The sequence below is a fragment of the Scyliorhinus torazame genome, chromosome 17 (genome assembly GCF_047496885.1).
Source record: "Scyliorhinus torazame isolate Kashiwa2021f chromosome 17, sScyTor2.1, whole genome shotgun sequence".
NCBI lineage: Eukaryota > Metazoa > Chordata > Chondrichthyes > Carcharhiniformes > Scyliorhinidae > Scyliorhinus > Scyliorhinus torazame.
Genome location: NC_092723.1, coordinates 181,544,842 through 181,571,409, shown reverse-complemented (window position 1 = coordinate 181,571,409; position 26,568 = coordinate 181,544,842). Strand labels below are relative to the sequence as shown.

General features: G+C 46.4%; 1 protein-coding gene across 3 annotated transcripts in view; it reads right to left on the bottom strand.

Moving 5' to 3' along the window:
• Window positions 1–766: 766 nt before the first annotated feature.
• Window positions 767–26,568, bottom strand: part of cfap70 (cilia and flagella associated protein 70) — a 136,935-nt gene continuing 111,133 nt past the window's right edge. For 2 of the 3 annotated variants that reach the window (XM_072481772.1, XM_072481773.1), the window contains exons 20-28: window positions 25,271–25,441; window positions 24,330–24,485; window positions 19,356–19,564; window positions 16,155–16,307; window positions 14,288–14,458; window positions 12,693–12,782; window positions 7,933–8,034; window positions 3,452–3,499; window positions 767–1,002 (exon numbers count right to left, since the gene is read on the bottom strand). In XM_072481772.1, the coding sequence (XP_072337873.1) occupies window positions 922–1,002; window positions 3,452–3,499; window positions 7,933–8,034; window positions 12,693–12,782; window positions 14,288–14,458; window positions 16,155–16,307; window positions 19,356–19,564; window positions 24,330–24,485; window positions 25,271–25,441 (1,181 nt within the window). In that variant the 3' untranslated portion in view covers window positions 767–921. The remainder of the gene's footprint in view (window positions 1,003–3,451; window positions 3,500–7,932; window positions 8,035–12,692; window positions 12,783–14,287; window positions 14,459–16,154; window positions 16,308–19,355; window positions 19,565–24,329; window positions 24,486–25,270; window positions 25,442–26,568) is intronic. The other variant, XM_072481774.1, reaches the window with a different exon arrangement.

The following is a 26,568-nucleotide window of genomic DNA, read 5'->3' as shown; positions in this document are numbered from 1 at the left end:
AGAGTCAGTGGAGACTCGGTGGGTCAAATGGCCTCTTTCTACACTGCAAAAATTCAATGATTCTAAGCCTGCCTCTTCACAACTCCCGTCCCATCCAGTCTTTATTTTGGCAGAGTTGAGAAATGTTCACTTCCCGGTGGTCCTTCAACTGCAATATATCCAGCTAAAAGTATAACTTAAAAGCTTTTCTACCTTACAAGGCCCCCCACTTGCTAAGCAGGCACAGCTAGTTTATTTACTCTTCATGTTATAACCTCCAAGGATCTTCTCTGAGGAGTTCCTCCTCTGGAACTGAAACCAACCCCAACACATAAAACGCCAGCATGAATTTAATATAGGTATTATTCTTTTTTCAACAGCGACATTAAATTAAACCCACTTAAAACTGTGTCTTTTTTTAAATTTTTAAAATAAATTTAGAGTAGCCAATTATATATTTTTCAATTAAAGGGCAATTCAGCGTGGCCAATCCATCTACCCTGCACATCTTTGGGTTCTGGGGGGCGAGACCCACGCAAACATGGGAAGAAGGTGCAAGCGCCACACGGACAGTGACCTGGGGCTGGGATCGAACCCGGGTCCTCAACGCCGTGAGGCAGCAGTGCTAACCACCGTACCTTATTTCTAATGTTTACTAGTACAAATATAAATCCCTTGAAGCTACCTTTGTTTTCCTAACAGCCAACTAATTGCACTTGACAAAATGGCAGAAGGGGAAAAGAGAATAGGATCTACAAGACCACCATAAACACCAGAAAACACAACATTTTCCATAGCTATTTTATTGTTTCTGGAACATCATGGAATCGTTCACATCTTGGGGTACACTTCAGCATTTGTATATAAAGGAGGCTTCATATTAGCCCAAATTACACCGTTTACAGCCGAAATGATAACCAGAACCGATGGATTACAATGGGTTCAGAGTGAAGGGTTTCCAAAGCCAAGTGTTTTCTGTAGCTGATGAATCTCATCAAGAAGCTGTTTATTTTGAAGGTTTAACTATGAAAAACAAAACATACTGCAAATAAGCATTAATACTGATATTGCTGGGAAAAAAACATTATTTGTCAAAGCTTTCGTCTTTGCACTCATCAGAACCTTCGCCAGAATACAATGTGAGGGAAGCCAACAAATCTATACTGTATGAGAAGAGGGTGCTGATTGATTGTCAAGTGGATTCTGATTCAGGCAACTTGACTTGGATTGGTCAAGGCTTCGCCCGGAGGAATGAACCAGCAAATGGCTGTCACTTTGTTTAGCGGAAACAGGCTCAATGTGTGGACATGTTCTTTCAGTCTGCAAAAAATAGGGCCTTGTGAATTAATATGTGTAGCTTCCAGTACCGGTGGATGCCCCGCAATGCAAGCCTAACTGAATAGTAAATTAGTTGTCAGTGTAATTCTTAGCATATTGAGGATTATTTAGCAAATGTTGTCCAATCAGGGAATCACATCTAATGTTAGACACTGTGCTAGGCTTTACGGGCAGAGGCTGGTTGGCTGTGGTTTGTATGTTTCCCGTTACAAACAGTGGAAGGAACATGCTGTTTGATACGACCGTCAGTCTTTGGATTACCAAGTCAGTGATGCTCCTCCCCATGGGCAAAAAATTTGTCATACAAATCTGAGGCCCCAGCCAGATTGTGAATCAACTCACAATGCTCTTGGACTGTAAAATAAGCCACCCAAGTTAGATTTACATCACAGCTATAAATGCATATATATAGGAAGCACTGTGATCAGGTTCCATTACCATTTACATGCAGTCACAATTATTTTTCTTTTATTGAAACTACCAGTGAAAACATAAACTGCCCAAACACAAGACTGTTGGTACAACCTGCAATACTTTCCCTGATTAGATCACAACCATATACAGGTCTGTCAAAAAGATATATCGGACGGAACCTTACCAGAATTTAGCAAAGTGTCAGGTTCAGACAGAAAACTGCCGTGTAACACTCCAGTTGCACAGACCAGTTTTCTCACGGAATCTTGAGCCTCTTTGCCAAAAAAAGAGTGGGTCTGGTTTACACCATCACTCTGGTGGGGCAAGGCCTCGTAGTGTCGGGAACCAGCTCCAAAGGGGGTCAGTGCTATAGTCTAACGGCCTCCAGCCCCCCATCATGGAGGTATCGGGGGCTCTCCCCCCACCCACATCAAAACATTAATTGTTGGCAAACTGCTTCTCCCTCCCGCATTAACGCTCCCTCCCCCCACCCCTAATGGGGCTGCCACTAAGGTCCACCCCGGTACTGTCAACTAGCACAGGTCAAACTTGTGCTAGGGGCAGTGCCTTCAACACCCCCCCCCCCCCCCCCCCCGCCGCCGACCTGACCCCCCCACCCCCCCGCCGACTAAACTTTCCTCTGCACTTCCCAGAGGGATCCTCTTGACTGGCCCAACTTGTAAGCCTCACCGTCGTGACGGGAGGTATGACTAGTTAGTGAGGGGGGATCATTTGGTGGGCGGGGGGGGGGGAGGGGGGGGGGTCACCAATAATATTAAAATGGATTCAAATTTATTATTATGAAGTTCGGGATCTCATGATGTCCTCGCCGAAGGATGAGGAAAATCAGGATGCGAGGTTACGCCGGGGTGAATTGCGTTTCCCGATTCGTGTAATATTTTCCGCCAGCGCCCCGATCCTGTGGCTGGCCAGCGCAGTCTCAAAACCACAGCCATTAGCTTTGGATGGAGTGCGATGGAAATTTATCAGAATGTTATCAGGGCCCCCAAGGGCTAAATTAAGAAGGGAAATGACATAAACTGGGGTTACCCCTATCTCTGGATCTGTAAAGACTTAATTACCTGCAAATGCTCGCATTCTAAGCATTGTCTTGTATCTTTGACTTTGTCTATATATATATGTTTCTGGAACCCACCTCTTCATTCACCTGAGGAAGGAGCAGTGCTCTTAAAGCTAGTGATTTGAAACAAACCTGTTGGGCTTTAACCTGGTGTTGTAAGACTTCTTACTGTGCTCACCCCAGTCCAACGCCGGCATCTCCACATCATGTATTCCCTGAATTATTGAAGGTTAAGGAGTGATTTTATGGATTTAAGACTTTGAAAGAAATTGATGGGATGGGAAGAAACGTTTTCCACCGGCGGGAGTGTCTCAGACTCAAAATAAGTCAAGCTAGAAACCAGTATCACAAAAGGTGGTGAGAGGGTGAATATCACTCCCACAAAAAGCAGTTGATGCAAGCTCAGTTAATTTTTAATTTGAAATGTATAGATTTCTGCTCAACAAGTGTATTAGGGATATAGAGCCACGGCGTATGAATGGAGTTCGGATACAGATCAGTAATGACCTCATTGAATAGTGGAACAGGCACGGGGTGTTGCTAGGCCTAACCCCGCCCCTTTGTCGCTTTCTGTTGCAACCTCGGCAATAAGCAGTTAGAGCACGAGGTAAACAAAACAATGTAATTCTTGAAACAAACCTTTATTGAATATTTATAGGTTTGCTCCGCTTCTAGTTTTCTCCCCGTCTGAAAAAATGGGAAATAAATCAAATTAATGTAATCAAACTCAGGACGGACACAGCAAGTGGCAATTGGGACTGCATTGAAATGTTCCCAAAAACAAGCATCCAATGAAATACAAAATAATTTTTCTGAATTAAAAATGATCATGTCCTGTCTTTAGTCAGATAGAAATTCTGCAAGGGTGGATTTATCGGTAAAATACAATTGCAGTAAACCATTTATCCATTTGCCCTTTTCAAAAGAGCAAAGTTGATCTATTGTCCTGCAGAAACGCTCTGAAGACTGGAATTATTCCTATTAAGGGTGTAAAACTCTGAGGATATATGACATGATGGGATCATTCTCACCTTCACGGCTCGTTTAGTACACTGCTCATTATACAACTTGCTGGTTATCATTTCCACTATTTTGATTGGAAAATTACATTTGTGTCAAAAGATTATCAGAAGCGTACTTCAGGGAATTTCTGAGAAATAATATTCCTGTGTGTTAGAAGTGAATTATTATACATCGCAAAAGCCGAATACATTTTTTTGAACAGCACGTTTCTTGAACATTAGAAAATATTAGGGAAAGGCATCAAATGAATACACATTTTAATTTTTTTAACTGTTTCAGACCTGGGTGCAAATCCCAGGATGGCAGCTGCAGGAATTTAATTCAATTAACAAAAAAAACATAATCGACGGTCACAAAAAACCATCTTGTTCACTAATGCCCCTTAGGGAAAGAAATCTTCCATCCTTACTTGGTCTGGCCTACACATGACTCCAGACTTACAGCAAAGTGATTGACTCTTAACTGCCCTCTGAAATGGCCCGGTAAGCTACTCAGCTCAAGGGCAAATAGGGATGGGCAACAAATGATGGCCTTGCCAGCAGCGGCCGCATCCCGTGAAAGAATAGCAGGATACTAATCGAGCCGTGAATGAATAAAAAAGCTCACTTTGCTGTACAAACGTCGAGTCAGACATGAGGACAAAAAAAACTCTTAGCTATTTTCTACTTTCTTCTAAAGATGCTGATATATGGTTAGAAATTGTACCAGGTGTGGAGGGTTAATGCGCCCTCGTCGTGCGCAAGATTAAGTCTCATCCAGTTCAAAGTGGTGCACAGGGCCCACATGACGGTGTCCAGGATGAGTTGGTTCTTTCCAAGAGTGGGAGATAGGTGTGGGCAGTGTGCAGGGAGGCTGGCGAACCATGTCCACATGTTTTGGGCGTGCCCAAGATTGGGGGGGGGGGTTGGACAGGATTTTCAGATACAATGTCGAAGATTCTGGGGGTAACAATAGCTCTAAGTCCAGAACTGGCAATATTTGGAGTGTTGGAGGATCCGGGAGTGCAGGTGGGGAGAGAGGCTGATGTTTTGGCCTTTGCCTCCTTGAGGTGAATTTTGGTGAGCTGGCGGGACTCAGAGCCGCTGAGTGCAGGAGCATTTTGGCAGAGTTCCTGCACTTAGAGAAAATCAGGTTCGCCATCAGAGGAGCAGGAGAGGGATTCACCTCGAGGTGGAAGCTGCTCATCGACTTCTTTAAGGAGTAATGGGTCACCACTGGGGATAGGGGGGGTTCATTTTCACTTTGGGCTGGGAGTCTGGGTTAAAAATTAAAAAGGGGGCTGGGCAGGCGCCGGGGTGGTGGGGAGATATCTGGGGGGGGTTAAGGATGTTGTGGCTGTTTGCTGTTGCCGCAGTTGTCTTTTGTTTTTCATCTTTGTTATGTATATATTTGAAAATGCCTCCAATAAAATATTTTTTTTAAATATAAATTGTACCAGGAATATTGGACAAGGCAGGTATCTGATGTTAAATGATCATTTTTATGTTTGGCTGGTGTGACATTTCGTTGGAGGTGATTATACTGTGGGAAGAACAGACCAATATAATCCTATCTTCACCCAATATTCAGAGAATCCCTACAGTGCAGAAGGGGGCCATTGGACCCATCGAGTCTGCACTGACCATCTGAAAGAGCACCTTACCTAGGCTCACTCCCCCTATCCCTGTAACCTCACTGAACCTGCAAATCTTTGGACTGTGGGAGGAAACCGGAGCACTCGGAGGAACCCCACGCAGACACGAGGAGAACGTGCAGACTCCGCACAGACAGAGACCCAAGGCCGGAATTGAACCCGGGTCCCTGGCACTGTGAGCCAGCAGTGCTAACCACTGTGCCACCGTGCCATCCCAGAATGGCCTCCTTCTTTGCTGCAACAATTCTGTGATTCTGACAAGAGATCATAAAAAAGGCATTCGAGGAATAGAAACATTTCCCTTCTGTAGCTCGGGGTGCTCATGCTAAAAAAGAACTAATTGTATGGCAACTTTCACATCCTCAGGTCTTAGGTTGGCGCATACTGGATTGCGCGGCAGTTAATTTGCACAATGTAATGTCCAAGAAAGAGCACATCAGCAAAATAACCAATCGATCTATTTTGGTGGCATAAGCTATGGGTAAAATACTGGCGAAGAAGACCATGGAAGAACTCACTGCTTTTTGAATGGTCCCACTGAACTGAATCAGGAGTACCTTTGTTCAATAATGCAGCCAAAAGAAAAATGTTGCACAACCCGAGTATTGTACCCAGGTATCAGCTTAAAATACGTGTTCAATTCTGAAGTAGGGGCTCAAATCTACCCTCTTACCAAACTGATACTAAATGGTAGCAACCTACTGCCTCTCAGTAAAATAAGCCAACTCAGCACAGAACAAGAGTTGAGCTTTACGTTCTCCATCTGTGTAACTCCACCGTACATGATTTGTGTCCCAAAAGCTTTTTTCAGAAGTATAAATGCGGCGATATCGAGGTTTAAATGGGCGGGTAAAACCCCGAGAGTAAGGAGGGCACTTCTGGAACGGACCCGCTGAGAAGGGGGCTTGGCTCTCCCGAATTTTATTAACTTTTACTGGGATGCCAACGTATCGATGGTCAGGAAGTGGGTGGTGGGAGAGGGGTCAGTTTGGGAGCAGATGGAGGCAGCATCCTGCAAAGGTACAAGTTTGGAGGCTTTACTGACGGCACCACTGCCGTTCTCGCCGGCTCGGTACTCTACAAGTCCGGTGGTGGTGGCAGCCCCAAGGGTGTGGGGGCAATGGAGGCAGCGTATGAGACTGTAGGGGGCGTCAGTGTGGTCACCGATCAGTGACAATCACCGGTTTGTCCCGGGGGGGGCTGGATAGCGGCTTTAAGATATGGCAGCGGGCAGGGATTGAGGGGTTTGGGGATCTATTCATCCAGGAGGACTTTCCGACCTTGGAGACATTACAGGAGGAGTTTGATTTGTCGGGTGGGAACAGGTTTCGGTACCTTCAAGTGCAGGACTTTGTGCGGAGGCAGGTCCCAAGCTTTCCTCGCCTCCCCCTGAGGGGACTACAGGATAAAGTGCTGTCAAAAACAGGGATTGGAGGTGGGAAGCATTCGGAGATATACAGGGAATTGTTAGAGTGGGAAGGGGCCCCTATCAGAGAGGTGAAGAGGAAGTGGGAAGAAGAGCTAGGAGGGGAGCTGGAAACTGAACTGTGGGAAAAAGCCTTGAAAAGGGTAAATGCATCCTTGCCCTGTGCTAGACTTAGCTTGATTCAGTTCAAGGTAGTCCACAAGGCCCACATAACGGTAGCCCGGATGAGTAGGTTCTTCGAGGAGGTGGAGGACAGATGTGGGCGGTGTGGGGGTAGCCCGGCCAACCATGTTCATATGTTTTGGGCATGTCCGAAACTGAGGGAATTCTGGCAGGGATTTGCGGATGTTATGTCAGAAGTCCTGGAAGGTAGGGTAACTCCGAGTCCAGAATTGGCAATATTTGGGGTGTCGGAGGATCCGGGGGCAATGGGGGAGAGGGAGGCCGATATCCTGGCCTTCTCCTCCCTGGTGGCCCGGAGCCAGATCTCGCTGAGATGGAGGGACTTGGAGCCTCCGAAGTCAGGAGTGTGAGTCAGCGATATGGTAGGGTTTCTCTGTCTGGGGAAAATCAAGTTCGCTCGGAGAGGATCAATACAGGGATTCGCCCGGAATTGGCTGCCGTTCATCGATTTCTTTAACAAAAATTGAACGTCAGCAGTAAGGGGGGGAAAGGGAAAGGGGTGGGGAGGAAAACAGGAGGCATGGTAATGTTAAATAAGGACAGGGAACTTATTACACGGGTAATTGGGGACAGGGCGGGAGAAGTGGGGGACGTGGTTTACTGTTTGTTGTTCTTTTAGGGGGTATTTTTGCATCGCCCGCGCGGTTGTTTTAGAAATGTCAACATGTTAAATTGTGAAAATTACAAATGCTTCAATAAAATATTTTCTTTTAAAAAATTCCACCGTCCACCAGCCTCTGCCTAATGCTGTTAATTTTTGGGGGGGAAATGATTGTTGATAATTTGATTAGAAAGATGACCAAAACTAATTGTATCGTCACAATTTGAAATCATTTCCACTGATAAATTCAGTACCTTTAAGCACACCATTGTAAGATAGCCCCAGACCTCTGCATTCATATTACTCAGAATATTTGCTTCGCAGAGTGCATCTTCAGCATTTGTCAGTTCGTTAAGCTGAATAGATAAAGAAAAGAAACATGAATTTAACCCTTTGGTTTTGAACAAGGCATTGCAAAAGCACCTATCAAAGCTAATTAGCCTCAACTGTGCTTGGTATCCCTTGAAAGATGTATTTAGAGAGGGACAGTACAATTTTTTCAGAAGTTAGTTGTCATTTATTTTAATGAATGTCCCTTCCACTATTCACACCTCCCACAGGTACCCCCACTCTACCCTATCAAAGGCCTTCTCCACATCCATCGCTGCCACTATCTCCGCCTCCCCTACCACCGCCGGCATCATTATAACATTCAAGAGCCTCCGTACATTCGTATTCAGCTGTCTCCCTTTCACGAACCCCGTCTGATCCTCGTGAATGACCTGCGGCACACAGTCCTCTATCCTTGTGGCGAAAATCTTCGGCAACAACTTTGCATCTACATTTAGGAGTGAGATCGGCCTGTATGACCCACATTGTAGGGGATCCTTGTCCCGCTTCAGGATCAAGGCGATCAGTGCCCGAGACATCGTCGGGGGCAAAGCCCCTCCTTCCCTTGTCTCGTTAAAGGTCCTTACCAACAGAAGGCCCAGCAGGTCCGCATACTTCTTATAAAATTCGACCACGAACCCATCCGGCCCCGGTGCCTTCCCCGCCTGCATGCTTCCTATCCCTTTGACCAAGTCCGCCAACCCAACCGGCGCCCCCAGCCCCGTCACCTGCCCCTTCTCCACTCTCGGGAATCTCAACCGGTTCAGAAAGCGGCCCATCCCTCCCTCCTCCAGTGGGAGCACCGACCGATACAGTTCCTCGTAGAAGTCCCTGAAGACCCCATTGATACCCACCCCACTTCGCACCATGCGCCCTCCCCCATCCTTAACTCCCCTGATCTCCCTAGCTGCCTCTCGCTTCCGAAGCCGGTGCACCAGCATCCGACTCGCCTTTTCTCCATATTCATATACCGCCCCCTGCACCTTCCTCCACTGCGCCTCCGCCTTCCTGGTGGTCAACAGATCGAATTTGGCCTGGAGGCTGCGCCGCTCCCTAAGCAATCCATCCTCCGGGACCTCCGCGTACCTCCTGTCCACCCTCACCATCTCCCCCACCAGCCTCTCCCTCTCTCTCTTCTCCCTCCTCTCCTTATGGGCGCTCCTTATGGGAGATCAGCTCTCCCCGGACCGCCGCCTTCAGCGCCTCACAGACCACCCCCACTTGGACCTCCCGATTGTCATTAGCCTTCAGGTACCTCTCTATGCACCCTCAGACCAGCCCGCTCACCTCCTTGTCCGCCAGCAACCCCACCTCTAAGCTCCACAGCGGGCGCTGGTCCCTCTCCTCTCCCAGCTCGAGGTCTACCCAATGCAGAGCGTGATCGGAAATGGCTATCGCCGAGTACTCAGTATCTTCCACTCTCGGAACCAGTGCCCTACTCATAACAAAGAAGTCAATCCGGGAATAGGCCTTGTGGACATGGGAGAAGAATGAGAATTCCCTGGCCCCTGGCCTCGCAAACCTCCATGGGTCCACCCCTCCCATCTGGTCTATGAACCCCCTCAGCACCTTGGCTGCCGCCGGCCTCCTACCCGTCCTAGACCTGGAGCGACCCAATGTCGGATCCAGCACATTGTTGAAATCCCCCCCCCCCCCATTATCAGGCCCCCTGTCTCCAGGTCCGGAATCCGGCCCAGCATACGCCGCATGAAGCCCGCACCGTCCCAATTCGGGGCATATACATTGACCAACACCACCCGCTCCCCCTACAGCTTGCCACTTACCATCACATACCTACCGCCACTGTCTACCACGATGCTTGGTACCTCGAACGACACTCTCTTCCCTACCAAGATCGCCAACCCCTGATTTTTTGCACCAACCCCGAATGAAACAGCTGGCCTACCCACCCTTTCTCAACCTTACCTAAACCGCCACCCTCAGGTGCATCTCCTGAAGCATGGCCACATCTGCCTTCAGCCCCTTCAGGTGCGCGAACACCCGTTTGACCAGCCCATTCAGTCCCCTTACATTCCAGGTTATCAGCCGGATCAGGGGGCTACCTGCCCCCCTCCCCCGCCAACTAGCCATATCCCCTCCTAGGCCAGACAGGTGCCCGCGCCACCCGCACGGCCCGTTCCCCACAGCGGCAGACTCCTGCCCCGACCTCCTCTACCGACTCCAGCTCCCCCTTGGCCATTCCAGCAGCAACCCGGTTCTCCACCCCCCCACCGCCCACCTCCCCCTCACCCCCAGCTAGATCCCCCCCCTAGCTGCATTGCTCCCCCCATGGCACTCCCGTAAGTCAGCCGACTCCTGCTGACCCCGGCCACTCCCGCCACTCCCTTGACCCCCCCCCCCCCAGTGTGGAACTTCCCCTCCCCCCATTGCCCACTAGCAGGCTCTCCCCCTCCCCCTTCCATTCCCAGCGCGGGAAAAAGCCGCGCTTCCCAGCTCCGGCACCGCCCCCTTCAGCCCATAGCGCGGGAAAAAGCCCGCGCTTCCCACTCGCCCAGCCCCGCCTCCTCTGGCGCAGCTCCCTTTTCAGGCCCGGTCCCCTTGCCCCCAACTCAGGCCTCACCCCCCCCCCCCCCACGGGGCCCCATCCCCCTGCCGGCCATGAACCCCCCAAGCCGTTTACCTGCCCCCCTCCACGTGCCCACCCGGCAGACCCAACCGAAACAGTGCCCAACCAACCCCCGAAAAACAAAGAACCAACCATGAACGAAGAAGCCCCCCTCAAAATACAACACAACAATCCCCAACCATCCCTTCACCGTGGCCCCCCGCCCTGACCCTCAGTCCGAGTCCAATTTTTTGGCCTGGACAAAGGCCCACGCATCCTCCAGGGACTCAAAATAATGATGTCGGTCCTTATAGGTGACCCACAGATGCGCCGGCTGCAGCATGCCGAACTTCCCCCCCTCCTGTGCAGCACCGCCTTTGCCCAATTGTACCCGGCCCTCTTCTTCGCCACCTCCGCGCTCCAATCTTGGTAGATCCGGATATCCGCATTCTCCCATCTGCTGCTCCGCTCCTTCTTGGCCCACCTTAGCACGCATTCCCGATCAGCAAACCGGGGGAACCGCACCAGCACCGCTCGCGGCGGCTCGTTGGGCTTGGGCCTCCTCACCAGAACTCGGTGGGCCCCCTCCAGCTCCAGGGGCCCCTGGAAGGTCCCCGCTCCCATCAGAGAATTCAGCATGATGACCACGTAGGCCCCCACGTCCGACCCTTCCAATCCCTCCGGGAAGCCCAGGATCCGCAGATTCTTCCGCCGCGACCTGTTCTCCATCTCCTCGAACCTCTCCTGCCATTTTTTATGGAGCGCCTCATGCGCCTCCACCTTCACCGCTAGGCCTAGGATCTCATCTCAGAGACCTTTTGCCGGACCTCCCGGATCGCCGCCCCTTGGCCCGTCTGGGTCTCCAGCACCTTATCGATTGACGCCTTCATCGGCTCCAGCAGATCAGCTTTCAGCTCCCTAAAGCAGCGCTGAAGAAACTCCTGCAGCTCCTGCGCCCACTGCATCCACGCTGCCTGGTCTCCACCCGCCGCCACCTTGGTCTTCCTCCCTCGCACCTTCTTTTGCTTCACTGCCACTTTTTGGATCGCCCCGCTCTTGGTCCAAGCCATACACTATTGGGGGAATGTTGCTATCTCCTTCCCACACTGGGAAATGTCGAGCAAGCGCCGTTATGGGCTCTAAAAAGAGCCCAAAAGTCCATTTCTAGCGGGAGTGCCGAACGTGCGACTTAGCTCTGCATAGCTGTAACCAGAAGCCCCCCCAATCACAGTTTTTAAATTACTGTTGTTTGTGTACATAAATTGAGCAATTCATTTGCACGAGGTTTATTAATAATAATCTTTATTAGTGTCACAAGTAGGCTTACAAGTAGGGGCTGGTTTAGCACAGCGGGCTAAACAGCTGGCTTGTAATACAGAATAAGGCCAGCAGCACGGTTCAATTCCCGTACCGGCCTTCCCGACCAGGTGCCGGAATGTGGCGACTAGGGGCTTTTCACAGTAACTTCATTGAAGCCTACTTGTGACAATAAGCGATTATTATTATTATTACATTAACACTGCAATGAAGGTACTGTGAAAATTCCCTAGTCGCCACACTCCGGCGCCTGTTCGGGTACACTGAGGGAGAATACAGAATGTCCAATTCACCTAACAAGCACGTCTTTCAGGACTTGTGGGAGGAAACCGGAGATCCCCGAGGAAGCCCACGCAGACACGGGGAGAACGTGCAAACTCCGCACAGACAGTGACCCAAGCCGGGAATCGAACCTGGAACCCTGGCGCTGTGAAGTGACGGTGCTAACCACTTAAGAAATTGCTATTTTGGCTCCGCACTCTGGAATTTGCTCCTTAAGCTCCTCTATCCTCCTCTCCTCCTTTAAGTACCCTCCCCCCACCTTAAAAGCTGTCACTTTGGCCAAGTGTTTGGTGACCACCTCCTTATATCTTTCTTTGGCTTAATGTTCATTTTGATCTTATTAAGCCTCTGACATGTTTTTCAATGTTCAAGACATTGTATAAATGCAAGTTGTTGTTACTGCGACTAATAGACAGATATTTAGTTCAAAATTATTACGGGTGATCTAGCACCACCAGCAAGGCCAGGATTTATTGCCCATCCCCAACTGAATATTTCCAGTATATCCTGTCTACTCACCCTGTAGCAGGCTTTGCCAACTCCTAACCAGGATAAGCTGGATGGTGCTCTCTGGGAGGCAAAGAGGTAGGTAGATTTGGCTGATTTATACTGAAAAGAAAAACACATTGGAAACAATAATCAGCTGGGTTATAAATATAAATAAACTGTTAAAGTAACTAAAGCTGCACCATAAACTCGGTTGTGCCTGGTTTCAATGTCTAGTGTAATTAAAGCTTTCCGTGTCAACAACTGATTGTATAAAGTAGTGCAGTGAAAATATTTAATAGGGTCCCAAATAACAGTACTTGAGAGAGATTAGAGATTACAAAGGTAGATTCAAAGGCTACACATCCTTAAGAGGAAAATAACCATTCTTAACAAATTTCACTTTGATTCCCAGTTTGAGATTTATGGATGAGAAGTTGGGTCAAAGCAGAGGGAAAGTTGTGGGTGGTGCTCACAGTCCAAGTACTAAGTTCATTTCAATCACTCAAGCCATGTGATTTCACTGCACTTACCTCTCTTTGATGTGGTCAATGCTTACAAACATTGGGGTTTTACCACTTAGACCACTGAACCTTGAAGGGAGATAAATGAATCAAAGCTGCAGATGGTTTGTAGAAGCTGTCAATCACAGACACTACTAGAAAGCTATGAATGGTTTGCAGCTAATGGATCTGTGGGAGCCAGGTGCAGGTCACAGCTGTTCTCCTTTGAGGAATGGTCACATGGAGCTTCAAGATAAGTGTTACAGCTGCAATTCTTCTCACTGCCCCCGTTTGGACTGCTCTCTAGCTTCCAGACAGGTGTCTGTTTTCTGTGCGGGGTGGGGGACGGGGGATCCCTTTAGGCAGGGGTGCCTGTGGGATCCCTGGGTGGGGGCGAAGGGGGTGTCTGGTAGTGAATGCACACAGATCCCCCCCGCCCAGAAAACAGACGCCTGTCTGGAAGAGGATGCGTGACTGACAATGCATTGTTGGGGAGGGTGAGGTTGCCCTCGGATGGTCTCTACCAGTGTGGTCCTGGCGTGGTGGACCTCGTGGTGGGGCCAAGGGGGCAACCATTAGCCCACCGCAAGCTCCACCACGCCAGAGCCATGCTGGTAGAGACCGCAAGTGATCAGCGTCCAAATGATTCCCGGCTGCGGGAACGGAGAATCAGGGAAAGCCGGAGCACAGGACGCTGGGCCAAGTAAATGGATGCAAATTGGGCATTAAGACCCATTTGCATTAATTTTCATGGGTCTCGATTCATTTTGAATTGTAATATTGCAACCCACCCCATTAACCTTAATATGTAATAGATACATTATTCTACATTGTAGTATAGTACAGCAGGTTAGATTTTATAAATTATTACAATTGCATCACAAATTTAATCCTTTACTAATGCCACAAGTAAGATCAATTTTAATACTGTTATATATGTTGGACAAAAGGTTATGTGGGAATGACTAAGTTTAAATAATTTCTTCCCTGGACTCAAATGACAATAATATGGGAAAATGAACAATAAAAATGTTATCTTAACCCTGCAGTGAGATTGCTTAATTTTAATAATTCAGACACATGTATATTTCCTGTGAAACTGAACAATCACTAAATTGTCCTTACTGATTGAAACTTTTCTTCCTGCAGATAGATGGAGCCAAGTCTCAAGCAGATGGTGTGCATGTCAAATGCGTCATTCACATAACACAAAGCACGCTCATAATATTCCTTAGCTTTGGTGTAATTTTCTTTCGTGTAACTTAGATTTCCCAGCAAAGCCCATAGATCTGGATTCTGAAAATCAAAGTTGTTGGGAAATTCAACCTTCAGCTGCCAACAAAAGATTATTAATGTGAAAAACTGTTGCTTTTTTCCTAGAAAATAAACCTATAAGAAACATTAGGAAATGCAGAATGTAAGTTATTTACAAGTATCAAAGGGCTGGATTTAACAGTAGTAACGATGACAAATCTATCAGTATTTACCGTCATTGATGGGGATGCAGTGACGTAGTGATATTGTCACTGGACTAATAACCCAGAGACCCAGGGTAATGCTCTGGGGACCCCAGGTTGAATCCCACCACAGCAAATGGTGAAATTCAAATTGAATAGAAATCTGGAAGTCTAATGATGACCATGAAACCATTGTTGATTGTCATAAAAACCCACCTGCCCTGTAGAGAAGGAAATCTGCCATCCTTACCTGGACTGGCCGACATGTGACTCCAGATCCATAAAAATGTGGCCGACTCTTAAATTCCTCCTCAAGGACAAATAGGAATGGTCAATAAATGCTGGCCCAGCGACGCCCACATTCCATGAAATTATTTTTTAAAAATTATTACTCCTCTGAAACCGACAGCAACTTCTGGAGTTCACACTTGTTGCACTTTAACACAGAAATCCAGATGTTGCTGACAGAGATTAATAATAATAATCCTTTTATTGTTACAAGTAGGCTTACATTAACACTGCAATGAAGTTGCTGTGAAAAGCCCCTAGTCGCCACATTCCGGCGCCTGTTCGGGTACACAGAGGGAGAATTCTGAATTCTCAGCTGGTACGGGAATTGAACCCGCGTTGCTGGCCTTGTTCTGCATCACAAACCAGCTGTCTAGCCCACTGAGCTAAACCAGCCGCTGGAGCCTCAATATAGAATAACCCTCTCATCCCATGGAACAATCGAGTGAACCTTCACTGCACCACCTCCAGGGCAAGCATATCCTTCCTTAAATATGGAGGTCAAAACTGCACACTGGGCAGGATTCTCCTGTCCGCCAGCTACGTGTTTCTTGGCAGCTCTCCGTTCGTTGGCGGCAGGATTCTATCTTCCCGCTGATTGTCAATGGCATTTCCCATTTGTAACCACCCCCACGCTGCTGCGAAACCCACTGGCGGGGCTGTGCTGCCAGCGGGAAAATTGAATCGTAACGACTGGAGAATTCCAGCCACTGCATTCCAGGTATGGTCCCATCAAAGCCTTTTACAATTGTATCAATACTTCCTTAGTTCTGTATTCCAATCTCCTTGCAATGAAGATCATCATGTCATTTCTCTCTTTAAATGCTTGCTGTACCTGCAGGCTAACTTTCTGTGTTCCTTGTACGAGCACCCAAGTCCCCCTAAACATCAATATTTACAAGTTTCATGCCTTTTTTAAAAAAAAATCTGTTTTTGTATTCTTTCTCCCAAAGTGAATAATCACAGTACCATAAGAGGTGCAGAAGAAACAATGTGCTTTGAGAGACAGTCATCATGACAGACTTGCTATTAACCCTATTGGCGACACTTGAAAACAGTTTCTATATTTGTCACAAATTTTGCAGGAAATTTGAGTGCAAGATTGACGCAGAACCAGCAGACATTGCAGTACACATCTCGCTGAAATGGAATTGAGGAAATTCCAGGCCCAGATGATTTATTTGACAACTGATCTGGGTTACATTATCTTTATCTTACCAACTAATTTAGACTGCCTTTTCACTTACTTGATGGTCAATTCGTCCTGCTTCCGCAAGGGATTCCTCTGCCTTTCCATATTCCTCGTGAAGCATGTAAAGCTGAGCCAGGACCACATGGTACTCACAACTCAAACCATTTTCATTGGAAATCATCTCATGTGACAAGGCTCTTGTCGCAAACTAATAACAAAAGGAAGAAAAATGAGTTTTACTTAGTTAACAATGTCCAAAAATGTGTTGACATACCACAATTTGGCCAGTTTGTTATAAGAGAGAAAGAAGAGTGAGAAACATTTGAATAAATTAATTGAAAAAGTAAATGTCACATTGTTGAAACTTGGAGGCTGTGCAAACAGCTTTGTTGATTCGCTAGAATGCCGTGCTGAGTCACAGAGCCTTGCAAGTCAGATTGTCCGACAAAAAAAACCCAGGACTTTCATTCAGTGAAGGAGAAAAATGGAGGGTGATTGAACTTTAGATCTGCTCAAACCTTTCTCTTGGATTTCTTAACCTTCAGTTATACAGAAGCATTGGCAGAGACCAGGCAATAGGATTACTGCTTGATATAGAGGATAGCAAAGTTGGGTGGAAAATATATAAAGCTGAAAAAAAGTGCAATAATTTAAAAGCAAGACAGGCAAATGAATGAATAGAGATAATACACGGTATTACGACCGCAGACCAGACCCCAACAGTGGCTAGGATATGGATCAGAAACCCCAATATTTTAGTGTATTTTTGTAAGACTGTGAGGAAAGGATAGCTCGCTCCAGGAGTGATTCCACAAAGAAATAGGAATATGGGATATCAAAACAAACCTTTTTAATAACATAGTATTAAAATCTTTAACATCACAGCAGAAAATAGCTTACAATTACCCCATAAACAATACTACTTAATACAATGCATACAATGCCCTTAATTGCTATCTTTATTCCCACTTAAACAACAAGAAAAATCCCCATCTCAGCTCTCAATCCACTATTAAATACCACTAGCATTCAGGAACCCTTGCTTTGCAGAGATGATCTTTGAGAAAGAGAGATCTCTTGACACTGCTTTGAAGACAAGATCTGACTCCTGTCAGACCCACACAGAAACCCTGGCTGTATGTTTTCAGAAGTTGCTTCTCAGCTTGTTTCAGCTTCCCCTTGTTCTCAGACAAGTCTGCTCTGCTTTAAAGACTGTTAATCTATTTTAACTGAACTGCAGAGAGCAAAACTGCTTGCGTGTGGTCACAGCTTTATTCGGCTCAGAACTGAACTCCTGCCTCAATATTGTCTGATGGCTTACCTCCACCCAGCAATGACATCACCGTACTAAGTTTAAATCTAATTAACTCCACAGCAAATCTCCTTACTCAAAACAAAATTAGATTCATCCAAGCCTTTTACAATGCTTTAATTGCATTCCTGGTACCCAACCTTTCAAACTAGGATTTCTTTTAAAACGTGACTGCAGCAGTCACACACACCAACCCAGGATTTCAGCCCTGACTGCATTAAATACCTATAATACAATACATCTGAAATTCCTACATTCACCACAACTGGAATGAACTTCTACAGGGCGCCAACAAGCTTTCACTGTTGATCTGGCAAGGCACCAGTGAAAAGCATTACAGTGGGCAATCCACGGAATTCCTGCCAGAATTGCAGGATGAAATAACTGAGAAGACATATTACAATTCTCAATGTATCAGTTGCTCTTAATGTTCCGTATTGCCAAACAAATATCTAATTTTAAAGGTGAATACCAGTAGATAATCATTCCAGTATCTTGCAAGTGTGTGTGTAAAATATATTTATATACAGAATATATACTCAACCATAAGTGCATCACCTAAATGAAATTAAAATTACTTAGGAGAATGCATGTTGTTCACCATCTGGTATGAGAGCCTGCAGCGTTTTATGACTGTCCCATTCTTACTTTACATAATTATTGAATGTAGGTTTGTTCCTGCTTTTCAAAACACAGACTGAAGGAAACCTGCTATTTCTGAGAGGTAAAAGGATCATTGATTTCGCCATTTTGTTATAAATACTAAAGCCCAGTTCAAAAATCATTTTTAAAATGGATCCCATCATAAGACTGCAAATGTGATCAAACACAACTGCAGATTGCAAAAGCCCATAGCTTGCAATAATAAAAGCATAAAATTTGAAACATTTGCATTCGAGCTAGAAGCTCGAATGCAACATTTCTACTGAAGGTCAAATTGACATTATGGTTCATATGAACTGCCCATTGTTCAAATGAACAGAATTGCAGAGTTCAGCACATACCAGTTCAATGGTAAGAGCAGAGTTTGCATTCCAACACACATTTAAGAATTCCACATGCAACATTTATATTAATTTTAAAAGTTCAACGAGATAATGTTGCACATTGAGGACTGACAACCCAATAATCAAATCAAATGTATTGGAAACTCACCCAAACCAATCAGCATGTTACAGGGGTAGAGACAGATTGACTCAGATTGATAACAAATTCCTTAAAAAATAGAGGTCCGGGAAGCCATTTCATTCTAGAATCACTCTATACTATTTGCCTAGCTGTCTACTATCTTTATTTCGTATTTTCATATTTCCACTCTGACTCTAAGTCTGTGCAAGCTGTTTTGCTTTGAGCAAGAAACCATTACTGTATTTTTGAAAGTTCAGATCGTTTGTATGCTACTAAGTTTAATTATATCTCTTAAAGTCTTCTGCTGGCAGGAGCTTTATTGAGAATATTTGATTTGTAACCACAAGAAGATTTCAAACTCTCAATTATAATCAATAGACACCCAATAAAGATTTAATTTCACATCCAAGATGTGTAGTGCAAATCTCTACTTAGTTAGGTGAATACGAGACTACAGTTAACCATGGGTAGATTTCTACAAAGACACTTTAAGGAATTTCTCTGAGTCTTGACACTGACAGTGATGTGGCATATCACTGAGACCATCTGCATTCCGGAAATTAAGAATACGTTACTGAGAGTTCAGTCGGTAATGGAGAGGTAACGCCTAATTTATCTGGATGAATGAAAAGTATTGTAAAATAAAACATAACCATGGAATATTGCTCAAAGGTAGCTCTCAAATATTGATTGTTTTGGCTGTATACTTCATAACATTTCCTCTCCATGACAGTGGGAAATTAACCTACTCCTGTTTACAAGATGTGATTAGGCACAGCAAGTCTTTATTTTTTTTAAGTAAGAATGACAACCGACCTGCAGGGCATTAAATTCCAATAGAAACTTTGCTGCTTCCATGTAGATACTTCTTGTACAAACAGAAATGGTCTCTCTCGGTGGGGAAACGGTCTCTTTTGGTGGGGGTTCATTAGCAGGATTGGGTGCTGCGGGTACTGGCTCTTCCTGTGACATGGGTGTTCCGACACCTTCATTGATGTCGGCGGTCTTTGTTAGGTCTGCAATACCTACAAAAAGCAGAACATTTTCAATCGTTTGATACTCGACAGCTTGGCAGAACACTTTGATTTCAATCTAAAGCAAAATTAGTTAATTTAATCACTGGTTAAATTTCATAAAGCATCGAGCAAGTTAATGGCACGTGCTTTTGCAAAGACGGATGCCAATCTCACAGTTAGATTCATTCCTTTTCTGCCAACAATTTCCTCTCCTCTCATGCAGGTACTGACTCATGTGAGTGAAGTGTGCATGAGTTTAACAGCTGAGTAGGAATATAGGGACAGAGTCACTACTAGTTGCATCCTGCTGACTTGAGTACTTGTCCATTATCCCTATTCCTGTGTACTGCCACTAAGCCAATTTCCTAACCAGATCAATAATCTGCTTTCAATTCCATGGGCTTCAATTTTAGCTCACAGATCCTGATGCGGGATCTTATCAAATCCCTTCTGGAAGTCCAGAGAAATAACATTCATAGACATTGTTAATGATTGGTTGATTATGTTGTTACAGATACACAGTTGTTGGGCATTGTTTGATTAAGGATTGAGGGCACATATAGGGTTACCCTCCTGCGGAGAAGGTTATCAGGATTGGTTCTGCGTGGGTTGGGCATCGGGGTGGTCCTTTCAGCTTACACTAATGATGTGCTCCTTATGTTCACGGGCCCTACTGACCTGCGGAGAACGTGTGAATGCCAGGCTGTGTAACTCTGCTGCGCCCTCTGCTCGGGTCAACGAGGCCAAGGGTTCCGGACTCCTGGTTGACTCATGGCACATCACCTTCCATCTGGAGCAGCTCAGGATTTTCGCCATTCTTCCCTACTTGGGAGTACATTTTTGCCAGCTGAGGAATCCTGGCCAGCAAATTGGCAGAATTTGGAGACCTGGGTTGTCACTGACCAGAGAGGACTGCTCAGAGTGCTGTTTGACAGGGATCGAGTTCTGGTCATAAACCAGCTGATTGTGGCCATGCTGTGGTACCTGCTGATAACTTTGACCTCTCCCCCTGAGTTTGTCACAAACGTCCAGAGAATGATTACAGAATACATCTGGGACAAAGAGCTACGTTGGGTCGCTGCTGAGGTTCTGAGTCTCTCACTTAGGGAAGGTGGTCAGGCACTGGTATGTCTTTGCACCTTCAGATCCTGCAGCAATACCTTTAATGTTGAGCCCACTCTTAAGTGATGTGCCCCGGTGACATATTTCTTCTGCCTGGTGCACAGACTGAATTATGGTTTCTGTTTAGATACTTGAAGGGTCTCCAGAACGTCTTACAGGCATTGCCCATATTTTAACAGATCAAAGTCTGGGACATGACCACCTTCAATCGAAGCTCTCCTCAGTCAGAAGTAGTGGCTGTGGTCAGTGAGCCACTGCTCAGGAATCTGCACCTCCACCAAGGCCACCTCAGGTGGCTGGTGGAGGGAAAGACTGTGGCCGCTGGAGTGACCAGAATCGGGGATGTGCTGGGTGGCAGAAGAGTGGACAAGATGACACTCCATGAATTGGCGTGTCGTACGTTGGTGTATATCCAGATTTTAGCCAATGCCATCCGTAACCACTTATGGTCTTGAGGAGGTGCAGGTATGTGGTGAACTCCCATTTGAGCGTACCCCTGCTGGTAGAGTATTTCACAGTATTTCCAATTCACAAACTCTCCCTCGGGGCCAAACCCCACAATCTGAGCCATCCAACGGAAATACCCCCTGTGTCCTTTGTCCTTGTGCAGAGGTGTTTCCTATATGGACTGCTGCTGCACAGCCTTCAGGTCCTTTCCCTCACCATTCGCCCGGACACATTGTTGCCCTCCAGTAGTGGAGATCCCCAATGGAGGTCTCTCTGCATGGGAGCCCTCCCACTTACCATCGGGGTCCTGGGGTGGAGACTGTTGCATGCAACAGTCCCATACAATCGTAGGATCTGTCGGTTCACGGACTACCAAGACGCCTGCGCTTTTTGCAGACTTGTGAACTCCATGGACCACGTATATCTAAGTTGTAATCGACTGCAGCCTCTCGTCTGTTACTTGAAAATCTTTGATTATAATTGTGTTTGCACTTCAGTACCACGCTCCTGTTCTACGGGCACCCGGTGCGGAGAGGGGTAGGAAAGGAGGAGGATCTCCTCATGGACTTGGGCCGAGCAGTTGCCATACCAGGTTCTGATGCAGCCAGATAGGATGCTTTCTATGGTGCATCTGTAAAAGTTGGTAAGAGTCAATGTGGACATGCCGAATTTCCTTAGTTTCCTGAGGAAGTATAAGCGCTGTTGTGCTTTCTTGGTCATGGCGTCGACATGGGTGGACCAGGACAGATTGTTGGTGATGTGTACCCCTAGGAATTTGAAACTGCTAACCATCTCCACCTCGGCACCACTGATGCTGACAGGGGTGTGTACAATACTTTGCTTCCTGAAGGCAATGACCAGCTCTTTAGATTTGCTAACATTGAGGGAGAGATTGTTGTCGTTACATCACTCCACGAGGTTCTCTTTCTCCCTCCTGTATTCTGACTCATCGTTGTTTGAGATCCAACCCACTATGGTCATGTCATCAGCAAACTTGTAGATGGAGTTGGAGCCAAATTTTGCCCCACAGTCGTGTGGGCAGGGTGTATAGTGGGGGGCTAAGTACGCAGCCTTACGGGACCCCGGTATTGAGGACTATTGGGGAGGTTGTTGTTTATCCTTACCTTACCATAGATTGTGGTCTATGGGTCAGAAAGTCGAGGATCCAGTTGCAGAGTGAGGAGCCTAGTCCTAGGTTTTGGAGCTTTGATATGAGCTTGGCTGGGATTATGGTGTTGAAGGCGGAGCTGTAGTAAATAAATAGGGGTCTGATGTAGGAGTCCTTGTTGTCGAGGTGCTCCACGGATGAGTGTAGGGCCAGGGAGATGGCATCTACTGTGGACCGGTTGTGGTGGTATGCAAATTGCAGTGGATCTAAGCATTCTGAGAGTATGTGCCTCATGACCAACCTCTCGAAGCACTTCATAATGATCAATGTCAAGGCCTACCGGACTATAGTCGTTGAGGCACGTTGCCTGGTTCTTCTTTGGCACCGGTACGATGGTGGTCTTCTTGAAGCAGGTGGGGACCTTCGAACGGAGTAGGGACAGGTCGAAGATCTCCGCGAACACATCTGCCAGCTGGTATGTGCAGGCTCTGAGTGCACGACCAGGGACCCCGTCCGGACCCGTCGCCTTCCGAGGGTTCACTTTGAAGAAAGTCATTCTGACTTCGGAAGCTGTGACGGTAGGTATGGGTGTGTCAGAGTCTGCTAGGGCAGTTGACAACGGTTTGATGGTTTCCTGCTCGAACCGAGCATAGTATGCATTGAGTTCATCAGGGAGCTGCCAGTGATTGTACTCGGCTTCGCTTTGTAGCAGGTTATGCTGTTTAAGCCTTGTCACAACCAACGAGATTCCGTGACATTAGTCTGGGACTCTAGCTTATTCTGATATTGTCTCTTGGCATCCCTGATGACTTTGCGGAGGTTGTACCTGGATTTCTTGTATAGATCAGGGTCGTCTGTCTTGAATGCCTCAGACCTGGCCTTCAGTAGGGAGTCAATCTCCTGATTAGAATCATAGAATTTACAGTGCAGAAGGAGGCCATTCGGCCCATCGAGTCTGCACCGGTCCTTGGAAAGAGCACCCTACTTAAACTTAAGCCCATGCATCCACCCTATCCCCATAACCCAGTAACCCCACCTAACCTTTTAGGACACTAAGCGGCAATTTAGCATGGCCAATCCACCTAACCCGCACATCTTTGAACTGTGGGAGGAAACTGGAGCACCCGGAGGAAACCCACGCAAACATGGGGAGAAAGTGCAAACTCCACACATACAGTTACCCGAGGCTGGACAGTTACCCGAGGCCGGAATTGAACCCGGGACCCTGGAGCTGTGAGGCAGCAGTAGTAACCACTGTGCCAGCGTGCCGACTAAGCCATGGTTTCCGGTGAGGGAATGGATGTACTACCTTCTTTGGCACGCAGTCTTCTACACACTTGCTACTAAAGTCTGCGACGGTGGCATACTCGTTTAGGTTGGTCACTTGAGTTCTTAAATATGGACCAGTCCACTGACTCCAAGCAGTCACATCGAAACTCTTCTGTTGCCTCGGACCAGCACTGCACAACCTCCTTAACCAGATTCTCCCACTTACGTTTCTGCTTGTGTGCCGGGAGAAAGAGCACTGTCTTATGGTCCGATTTTTCGAAGTGCGGTCGAGGGATGGATCGGTAGGCGCTCTTGGTTTTTGTGTAGCAGTGGTCGAGTGTTGTCGCCCCTGGTGAGAAGGAGATGTGTTGTGGAATTTTGGCAGTGCATTCATGAGGTTGGCCTGGTTGAAGTCCCCAGCAACGATGAACAAGGCCTCCGGGTGTTCTGTTTCATTGTTATTTATAGCGGTGTACAATTCGTCCAGCGCCTTCTTCACTTCTGCCTGGGGTGGGATGTAGACCGCTGTGAAAATGGCTGAAGTGAACTCACGTGGAAGATAGTATGGTTTAGCTCACTGGGCTAAATCACTGGCTTTGAAAGCAGACCAAGGCAGGCCAGCAGCACGGTTCAATTCCCGTACCAGTCTCCCCGAACAGGCGCCGGAATGTGGCGACTAGGGGCTTTTCACAGTAACTTCATTGAAGCCTACTCGTGACAATAAGCGATTTCCATTTCATTTTCATTTCATCTCAATTAAAATATTATAAAATATACATGATTGTGAAAAGGAAAGAGAGTTGATGAGAGAAATAAATGTTAACTGACCTTTCACAGAGGATCTTCTCTTTTTATTAGTTGTCCCTGACGCAGCTTTCAGAATGGTATCTCCACCTATGCCTGTTCCAGCCAGGCTTGGAGCAGACAGTGTACTCGGGGATTCTTGGGTCACAGGTTCAGGTTCCTCGATTGCAACTGGCTGATCTTAAAGAGCCGTAAACAAGATTGTGTTCATAAACTGCATAAGAAATCGGAGCAGCAGTAAGCCAGACTGCCCCTCGAGTCTGCACTGCCATATAATCCACTTTCCTTAGCCCTAGTTAGCCCTCGACTCCCCGAGTGCCTCAAAATCTATCAATCTCAACACTGAATATACTCAATGGCGGGTCGCCCACGGGGGTAAGAGGATTCCAACGGTCCACAACTCTCTGAAAGAAGAAATTTCTCCTCAGCTCAGCCTAATAATCTATAGTCCCAGACTAATGATCCAGAGGAATTAATTCAAAAACCATCACGGCAGCTGGGGACTTTAAATTCAATGAATGAAATAAAATCTAGAATTTAAAAAATAGTATTAGTATTAGTGACAGGAGAGGATAAGACTGTCGTAAAAAACCATCTAGTTCACTAGTGCCATTGGAGAAGGAACTCTGCTGTTCTTACCGGGTCTGGTCTATATGTAATTCCATACCCACAACAATATTGGTGTCTCTGAATGGGCCCAGAAACCTACTCAGTTCTCAAGGGATACTAAGGTGGTCACCAAATTACTGGTAACGCAGCTGAGACACTGAAGAAGTCTCTGGATGAGGTGATCATGGACAAGGTGAAGGTAGCCCATGAATGAACATTTGAAAAAATTCAAAAAGCTACGGTAACATCTCTGTTTTCAGCAATATTTAAAATTTTTAAATGGCCGAGGGGTAGGGCTTCTCACAGATACTTGAGAGGACGTAATAAACTTTGGGAATCAATATGTGTCCGCTTACCTTTTTTATCGCTCTCCGGTTCAGCTTCTGGCGCCTCGGCTACCTTCACCTTGTCCGTGATCACCTCAGCCAGAGACTTCTTCAGTGTCTCAGCTGCTGTCTGAAGCTTCCTTGCCTCAGCGAAGGCCATTTCGGACAGAATTGTACGCTCCTGACTTTCATAGAACAGCCCTGAATACACAATTATTCCACTTAGAAACTAGAAGCAAATTGAGTTATATGTTTTTAAAAAACAAAAACATGTAGGTTATACCTTTTTTTCTTTTCTTTTTAAATTTAGACTACCCAATTCATTTTTTCCAATTGAAGGGGCAATTTAGCCTGTTCAATCGACCTACCCTGCACATTTTTGGCTTGTGGGGGCAAAACCCATGCAAACACGGGAGAATGTGCAAACTCCACATGGACAGTGACCCAGAGCCAGGGTCGAACCTGGGACCTCGGCGCCGTGAGGCCACAGTGCTAACCCACTGCGCCACCGTGCTGCCCTATGTAGGTTATACCTAGATCTGATCAAACTCCCAGCAGAGTTAAATTCTGATGTTTCCCTCTTCAGTCTGCCAAATTAATTAAACACAAATACTTAGGTAAATAAACTGCCTTTAATGAAATGAAATGAAAATCGCTTATTGTCACAAGTAGGTTTTAAATAAAGTTACTGTGAATAGCCCCTAGTCGCCATATTCCGGCGCCTGTTCGGGGAGGCTGGTACACATGCTACAAGTTAAATCACGAGCTCACGTACTCCCAGGCAGTACCTCTCATTCAAATCTACTTGTTCCCACTGAATGCATGGTGCCACCTTTTAGCTTGACTGGCAAGGGACCTACTATTTAAACCTAGCTGTTTCATTGGTTGATTTTTCAAACCCTTAGCAGAACTGGTGAAGTCCAGCAGTTTCACAAACCTCACTGTGCACTCTCTAAATGACACTCAATAACTGAAATATTACAGCTCTTGGCTGAGAAGGACCCTTTGCCTCTGCACCTACCACCACCAACCCGGCAATTTGAAGGTACAGAAGAGTGATTTCAGGGGAGGCATAGCTAGTCACCAACATAGGGAAAATAGATAAAATATGTTATGCACACAAATGTAAACTGGTTTACCTCTCAAAGGCAAGTTTGCAAATAACATGGCAGTGTGTAATTATGCATTAATTGATGTTATATACCACTTACATAATTAAAGATATGTATGTAAATGTATGCAATCGAGAACAATGAATCCAAACAGATCTAATTCATTGACATTGCAATTTGAATACTTATTAAAAATTCATGTTTGTGGTGTTCTCA